The following is an 8,137-nucleotide window of genomic DNA, read 5'->3' on the forward strand; positions in this document are numbered from 1 at the left end:
GTATTTTTGGGAAATACTGTGGCCTTAAGACAGTACTTCTCTGCAAAAATTGATAATTTAATTACTCTAGAACTAAAATAACAAAAATATTCATAAACACATACAGTAAATAATAAAATGTTCATATCATAACCGCTATGATAAATCAGCTGAGAGTAGTGAGTGCCAAACATTCAAGAAATACACAGTGTATTCCTTATAGTCTTTCTCTCAAGTCAAAATGACAGTAATAAGAGGGGAAAGGGTTGTTGGCCTGTTTAGAGATACTGAATTTTGTAGATGGGAAGAGGGGCAAACAATGATCTTTTTATTTAGCAAAATACAAGCATAAACATCTCAAAGGTGCTTTTTCAAGAGGCAACTGGACTTTCTTGTTTTTTCTTTGAAGAAGTTTCACTTCTCATGCAAGAAGCTTCTTGGATGAGAAGCGAAACATCTTCAAAGAAAAAAAAACAAGAAAGTCCAGTTGCCTCTTGAAAAAGCACCTTTGGGACAACCATGACCTGGATGACTGAGAATCTCCATAGACATTACCATAAATAGTAGTTATCTTTTTGAAAGGCTGATAAAGAAATATACACAAGTGGTTCCTTCAATTAACATATATTTTATAAGTACATTAATTGCTATACATATTATAGTTAACAGTATGGACAGCCTAAACAGATTGGCTGACCGACTTGCAAGTGGGACAGTGCTTGGTAATTCAAATTATGGTCCAGATGTGTTCCTTAACAATTGTGAAGATATATTTCTTCATGAAGACCGAACAGTGAAGATAGGAGACTTTGGTTTGGCAACAGTGAAATCCAGATGGAGTGGTTCTCAACAGGTGGAACAGCCTACAGGATCTGTTCTCTGGATGGTAAGGTCTGCAGTATAAATGAAAAAGACGATTAAATTACGCATCATTGCTCTAACGTGAATGAGGATTTATTTATATACAACAAATTTGGGGGAAAAATCCCCCAAATGTAGCGTTTTCTGTTCCATTACAACTGTCTTCGTTGTTACGAAAGAACCAGGTTTCTAGTGCTGCCGTGTTAATAGTATATTTGTGTTTACAGAACATGGGGCTTCTTAAACAAATTAATAATTTTGCTTTGATCTCATTTGGATTCAGGTCCAAACTATATAGCCTGCACTTGTGCACAAATTGACACTCCCCACCCCTGCCTTTGGAATGTGAGGGATCTTTCCCTATTGCAGTGATGGTGAACCTTTTAGAGACCGAGTGCCCCAAAACTGCCTGCCCCCGCTCCACCCCCACCCCACCTGCCCGCAGGGCTATTCACCACCTCCAGGGCCCGTCACAGATCACCCAGCAGCGCCTTGGCAGCCACCCCCTCTTCCCGCGCCCCACAGCATCAACTGTCGTGATGGGCCGTGAGGGCAGAGTCTTGTCTACGCTGTCTGGCTGCCATGTCCTTGGCTGCTCTGCTCCACGTGGGCCACGCTCGAGGGTGACTCTCCTCCAGGGGGGCTGCTGGTGAGGAGGGTGTCACGGGGGGAGGCAAGGCTGGGGCAACGGCACATGTGCCCACAGAGAGGGCTTCAAGTGCCGCCTCTGGCACCTGTGCCATAGGTTCGCCACCCCTGCCCTATTGCAACCGGTAGTGTTTTTTTCAACCTTCCATTATTTCCATGCATAAGATTGGTGCTGGGGAGAGATCTGGTCCCAGTCTTCTGTATATGTCCAATGCTACAGGCAACACAAGATATTTCCTTTGAAAATCCTGTGTAGAGGTGCATACTCTTAATTTAATTAGCTGGTCAGCCATCTGTTCACTGACAGATATCATAAAGAAAAAAAAAGTAAGATAAAGTAGTCTACACCCAACCATTCACTTTAAATTATGCTTCATGATTTTTTTTTAACCTATGACCTTTAATTTAGTTGACTCTACTTTTTATTCCTTTTCCATGCAGTGCATAACATTGCTTACCTTGAAAGGCAATAAGTGAATGGGAATGTATGTATGGTCTTGGACCCAATTTGAATGCATTAGAAAATTATTTTCAAAGTTTAACACTCTCCTAGTCTGTGAAATTATGGTTGTCTGTGGAGTGTGGACAAAGAAGTATAGGTTTTGGGGTGGGTCGTTACCTTTTTTTTTTTTTAATCATTTTATGTTTTCTAAAGGCACCGGAAGTAATTCGAATGCAAGATAGCAATCCATTCACTTTTCAATCAGATGTGTATTCTTATGGAATAGTACTATACGAACTGATGACAGGAGAGTTACCCTATTCACATATTAACAATAGAGATCAGGTGAGAAATTATTATTTTTTGATAGAGGGCTTTGTATTTTTGGATCAAGTTTTGTTTTTAAATTCTATAGATTTTCCCATTAAAAACAGACTAAAATACACACAGTTAAGAATTGTATTTGGATCATATCTATCTTATATGTTATTGCATGTTTTCTCAGTAATTTTGCAATGGTTCCTGTTTTACAATGCCCCAGTCAGTGTAATGCCACCGTCTTTGTCCTAAGTTCCTTCTTTGTGAGCCTCTGCAGGATTCATATATTAAAAATACAAAATTAGAAATTCCTCTATACTGAACTAACTGTGCTCATTGGTGTTTTCACATTGTATATTCCCAGAACTTCCTTTAATTTTCTTTGGTCTTCCAATTGCTCTTTTAATCAGAGTCTAAGTAGTACTTGTGTACTCTTCTTTTTCCCCCCCTTTTGTATTCTACTTTACCCAGAGATCATGAATAATTATGCTAGTTGGGAGGAGGGTCTGAAATTGTTTCAGAACAGTGAGATATGACGGAATTAATTTTGTAAAAAAAATCTTAACTATTCCAGTCGCTAAAGAGAACGATCAGAGCATGCTGGGTTTTAACATTTTCACTTGCCGTGGTAAATACGACACTTTCCTCTAGCAAGCATAATCAATGAGTAGCCTTCCTCCCAAATGGAAGCTAAAGAGAGAGGGATTTGACTGGAAGCATTCCAAATCCACGGAAGAAATGCGGTGATTTTTTGGGCACCAAATGGAGGATGCGAAGGCCCGCTCTTGGCTGCTGATTAATAAATAGACTGAAAATGGTGCCACTACGCAGCAGTAAAGTTGATAACATTCCTGCCTTTTTCTTCAGGGATGAAAGGAAATTTATATCTAGGGGTATAAATGTATATCTACGGGAGCCTTCTGTCAACCTAGTCTAGTCTAAAACCTCTGCCCAGTGGGGAAGTTTTAAGAAGCACAATGTTTGTTGCTGAGCAAAGGTATCTGTCTGCCTTGAGAAGGCTTGGAAGTCTAGTCAAGGCTTGAAGCTCCCAATCTTCCTACTTGTTGAGGACAGCAATTCTTAGACTCTTATTGATAAAGATTTCCTACTCTTTGATTAGCTTCTACACTCTGTATTGTAAGGTGAAAATGAATGCTTCAGCAAAGTCTACATTTCAGGAAAGTTATACCTCCATTCTCCAGTAGCAGAACTGAATAGGTGCAATACATGCTAACTTTGCATTAGCACATCCTTCTAATTATTTTCTCCTCGATGTGAATAATATAGAATGTTTTTTTACATTTTGCTCGAGATGGCAACAACTATAGTTTGCATTTCTAGCAACTTTCATCCACTTTTTTTTATGCCATAACCTAGTCTGTTTCACTAATTGCATTTTTCTTTTCTTAACCTGGCAGTGACTCTGATGGAACTTAATTTAGTGCAGTAGTAATGGCTATTACTGGAAAATGCAAAGGGTTGGAGGAATCCTTTTTGTATGAAAGGCTGCTGCCCAGAGCTTAGCAGCCGCTTATTTATTCATTTTTTTTTTCATGAGAATTATGAAAAGTTGATGCACATTTGCACATTTATAAAGTTGACACACATTTGCATATACAAAAATGTGTCTATTTATAATTCGTAGATCATTTTCATGGTTGGTCGTGGTTATACATCGCCTGATCTCAGCAAACTATACAAAAACTGTCCAAAAGCTATGAAGAGGCTTGTAGCAGATTGTGTGAAAAAAGTGAGGGAAGAGAGACCTCTTTTTCCACAGGTGAATATAGTTTTATGATAGAATCAAACAAAATCAGAAAAAAAAAATTGCATATACATTCCGTTAATTGCAAGTTGAAAAATAAAAATTCTGTTCTGTCACTGAGCTCTTTGATTTGGAATGATCCTGTTATATTTTAATGAATGATAATCAGTGTTTTAATTTTCAAAATATAGAAAATTACCAGCTCATAAATTAATTCCCGTTATCATCAACTGAAACTAAACTTATATAGAGTCAAGGTTGTTTTTTTTGTATCTATAATGTTAATGTCTCTCTAATGTTCCTGTGCTGAATATAATATTCAAAATACAGTCTGTGTGGATCTGTTATTTCTGAAAAATAAAAAAAAAACATTTCTTGCTTCCTTTCCCCATCGTCTTCCAGATATTGTCTTCCATTGAACTGCTGCAACACTCTTTACCCAAAATTAACCGAAGTGCTTCAGAACCTTCTCTGCATCGTGCAACTCATACCCAGGACATAAACTCATGCACATTGACTTCAACAAAGTTACCTGTGTTCTAGGAGATCCACGTGCAGTCTTCACCATTCTCCCCAATAACAGTTATTTCATAGCAGTTGTGTTTTTGAAAGCTTCAGTCTACAGAATTGAACAGCCAGCGTGGGATTCACCTGGGTGCCAATTTTAAGAGTGAGCTGCTAATGAATTTCTGCTGTTCTAAGCCTACAGGGACAAAAAAACTCCATGTTGCCTTTTGCTACAGTTTAATCTTATGGAAATAGTGCACAGACTGTATAAACAGAAGTTCTNGTATTTTTGGGAAATACTGTGGCCTTAAGACAGTACTTCTCTGCAAAAATTGATAATTTAATTACTCTAGAACTAAAATAACAAAAATATTCATAAACACATACAGTAAATAATAAAATGTTCATATCATAACCGCTATGATAAATCAGCTGAGAGTAGTGAGTGCCAAACATTCAAGAAATACACAGTGTATTCCTTAGTCTTTCTCTCAAGTCAAAATGACAGTAATAAGAGGGGAAAGGGTTGTTGGCCTGTTTAGAGATACTGAATTTTGTAGATGGGAAGAGGGGCAAACAATGATCTTTTTATTTAGCAAAATACAAGCATAAACATCTCAAAGGTGCTTTTTCAAGAGGCAACTGGACTTTCTTGTTTTTTCTTTGAAGAAGTTTCACTTCTCATGCAAGAAGCTTCTTGGATGAGAAGCGAAACATCTTCAAAGAAAAAAAAACAAGAAAGTCCAGTTGCCTCTTGAAAAAGCACCTTTGGGACAACCATGACCTGGATGACTGAGAATCTCCATAGACATTACCATAAATAGTAGTTATCTTTTTGAAAGGTTGATAAAAGAAGTATATATAAGTGGTTCCTTCAATTAACATATATTTCATAAGTACATTAATTGCTATACATATTATAGTTAACAGTATGGACAGCCTAAACAGATTGGCTGACCTACTTGCAAGTGGGACAGTGCTTGGTAATTCAAATTATGGTCCAGATGTGTTCCTTAACAATTGTGAAGATATATTTCTTCATGAAGACCGAACAGTGAAGATAGGAGACTTTGGTTTGGCAACAGTGAAATCCAGATGGAGTGGTTCTCAACAGGTGGAACAGCCTACAGGATCTGTTCTCTGGATGGTAAGGTCTGCAGTATAAATGAAAAAGACGATTAAATTACACATCATTGCTCTAACGTGAATTATTTATATACAACAAATTTGGGGGGGAAATCCCCCAAATGTAGCGTTTTCTGTTCCATTACAACTGTTTTCGTCGTTACGAAAGAACCAGGTTTCTGGTGCTGCAGTGTTAATAGTATATTTGTGTTCACAGAACACAGGGCTTCTCAGACAAATTAATAATTTTGGTTTGATCTCATTAGGATTCAGGTCCAAACTATATAGCCTGCACTTATGCACAAATTGACACTTCCCACCCCTGCCTTTGGAATGTGAGGGATCTTTCCCTATTGCAGTGATGGCGAACCTTTTAGAGACCGAGTGCCCAAAAACTGCCCCGCCCCCGCTCCACCCCCACCCTGCCTGCCCGCAGGGCCACTCACCGCCTCCAGGGCCCGTCACAGATCACCCAGCAGGCCTTGGCGGCCACCCCCTCTTCCCGCGCCCCACAGCATCAACTGTCGTGATGGGCCGTGAGGGCAGTCTTGTCTACGCTGTCTGGCTGCCATGTCCTTGGCTGCACTGCTCCACGTGGGCCATGCTCGAGGGCGACTCTCCTCCAGGGGGACTGCTGGTGAGGAGGGTGTCACGGGGGGAGGCACGGCTGGGGCAACGGCACATGTGCCCACAGAGAGGGCTCCAAGTGCCGCCTCTGGCACCTGTGCCATAGCTTCGCCACCCCTGCCCTATTGCAACCGGTAGTGTTTTTTTCAACCTTTCTTCTGTATATGTCCAATGCTACAGGCAACACAAGATATTTCCTTTGAAAATCATGTGTAGAGGTGCATAGTATTAGGTGCATACTCTTAATTTAATTAGCTGGTCAGCCATCTGTTCACTGACAGATATCATAAAGAAAAAAAAAAGTAAGATAAAGTAGTCTACACCCAACCATTCACTTTAAATTATGCTTCATGATTTTTTTTAACCTATGACCTTTAATTTAGTTGACTCTACTTTTTATTCCTTTTCCATGCAGTGCATAACATTGCTTACCTTGAAAGGTAATAAGTGAATGGGAATGTATGTATGGTCTTGGACCCAATTTGAATGCATTAGAAAATTATTTTCAAAGTTTAACACTCTCCTAGTCTGTGAAATTATGGTTGTCTGTGGGGTGTGGACAAAGAAGTATAGGTTTTGGGGTGGGTCGTTACCTTTTTAAAAAAATAATAATAATCATTTTATGTTTTCTAAAGGCACCGGAAGTAATTCGAATGCAAGATAGCAATCCATTCACCTTTCAATCAGATGTGTATTCTTATGGAATAGTACTATACGAACTGATGACAGGAGAGTTACCCTATTCCCATATTAACAATAGAGATCAGGTGAGAAATTATTATTTTTTGATAGAGGGCTTTGTATTTTTGGATCAAGTTTTGTTTTTAAATTCTATAGATTTTCCCATTAAAAACAGACTAAAATACACACAGTTAAGAATTGTATTTGGATCATATCTATCTTGTATGTTATTGCATGTTTTCTCAGTAATTTTGCAATGGTTCCTGTTTTACAATGCCCCAATCAGTGTAATGCCACCGTCTTTGTCCTAAGTTCCTTCTTTGTGAGCCTCTGCAGGATTCATATATTAAAAATACAAAATTAGAAATTCCTCTATACTGAACTAACTATGCTCATTGGTGTTTTCACATTGTATATTCCAAGAACTTCCTTTAATTTTCTTTGGTCTTCCAATTGCTCTTTTAATCAGAGCCTAAGAAGTACTTGTGTACTCTTCTTTTTTTTCTCCTCTTTGTATTCTACTTTACCCAGAGATCATGAATAATTATGCTAGTTGGGAGGAGGGTCTGAAATTGTTTCGGAATAGTGAGATATGATGGAATTAATTTTGAAAAAGAAATCTTAACTATTCCAGTTGCTAAAGAGAACGATCAGAGAACGATCAGAGCATGCTGGGTTTTAACATTTTCACTTGCCGTGGTAAACACGACACTTTCCTCTAGCAAGCATAATACATGAGTAGCCTTCCTCCCAAATGGAAGCTAAAGAGAGAGGGATTTGACTGGAAGCATTCCAAATCCACGGAAGAAATGCGGTGATTAAATTGGACAATTCTTGGGCACCAAATGGAGGATGCGAAGGCCCGCTCTTGGCTGCTGATTAATAAATAGACTGAAAATGGTGCCACTACACAGCAGTAAAGTTGATAACATTCCTGCCTTTTTCTTCAGGGATGAAAGGGAATTTATATCTAGGGGTATAAATTTAATAATAATAATAATAATAATAATAATAATAATAATAATAATAATAATAATAATAATAATAATAATAATAGTAAAGTTGGAAGGGACCTTGAAGGTCATCTAGTCCAACCCCCTGCTCAGGCAGGAAACCCTACACCATTTCGGACAAATGGCTGTCCAGTCTCTTCTTAAAAACTTCCAGTGTTGGAGCATTCACCG

At 38.5% G+C, this 8,137-nt stretch overlaps 2 protein-coding genes across 3 annotated transcripts in view; both read left to right on the forward strand.

Moving 5' to 3' along the window:
* Window positions 1-4,796, forward strand: part of LOC107295520 (RAF proto-oncogene serine/threonine-protein kinase) — a gene marked incomplete at its 5' end in the record, with an annotated part of 19,442 nt that extends 14,646 nt beyond the window's left edge. For both annotated transcript variants that reach the window (XM_015824843.1, XM_015824852.1), the window contains 4 exon segments: window positions 747-865; window positions 2,144-2,275; window positions 3,894-4,028; window positions 4,416-4,796. In XM_015824843.1, the coding sequence (XP_015680329.1) occupies window positions 747-865; window positions 2,144-2,275; window positions 3,894-4,028; window positions 4,416-4,556 (527 nt within the window).
* Window positions 4,797-5,451: 655 nt separating this feature from the next.
* LOC107295509 (RAF proto-oncogene serine/threonine-protein kinase) overlaps window positions 5,452-8,137 on the forward strand; it is a 7,133-nt gene continuing 4,447 nt past the window's right edge. The window contains exons 1-2 of the mRNA XM_015824832.1: window positions 5,452-5,667; window positions 6,908-7,039. Of these exons, the coding sequence (XP_015680318.1) occupies window positions 5,452-5,667; window positions 6,908-7,039 (348 nt within the window). The remainder of the gene's footprint in view (window positions 5,668-6,907; window positions 7,040-8,137) is intronic.

This window comes from Protobothrops mucrosquamatus, unplaced genomic scaffold (assembly GCF_001527695.2).
Source record: "Protobothrops mucrosquamatus isolate PMUCROS unplaced genomic scaffold, P.Mucros_1.0 scaffold_196, whole genome shotgun sequence".
Classification (NCBI taxonomy): Eukaryota; Metazoa; Chordata; class Lepidosauria; order Squamata; family Viperidae; genus Protobothrops; species Protobothrops mucrosquamatus.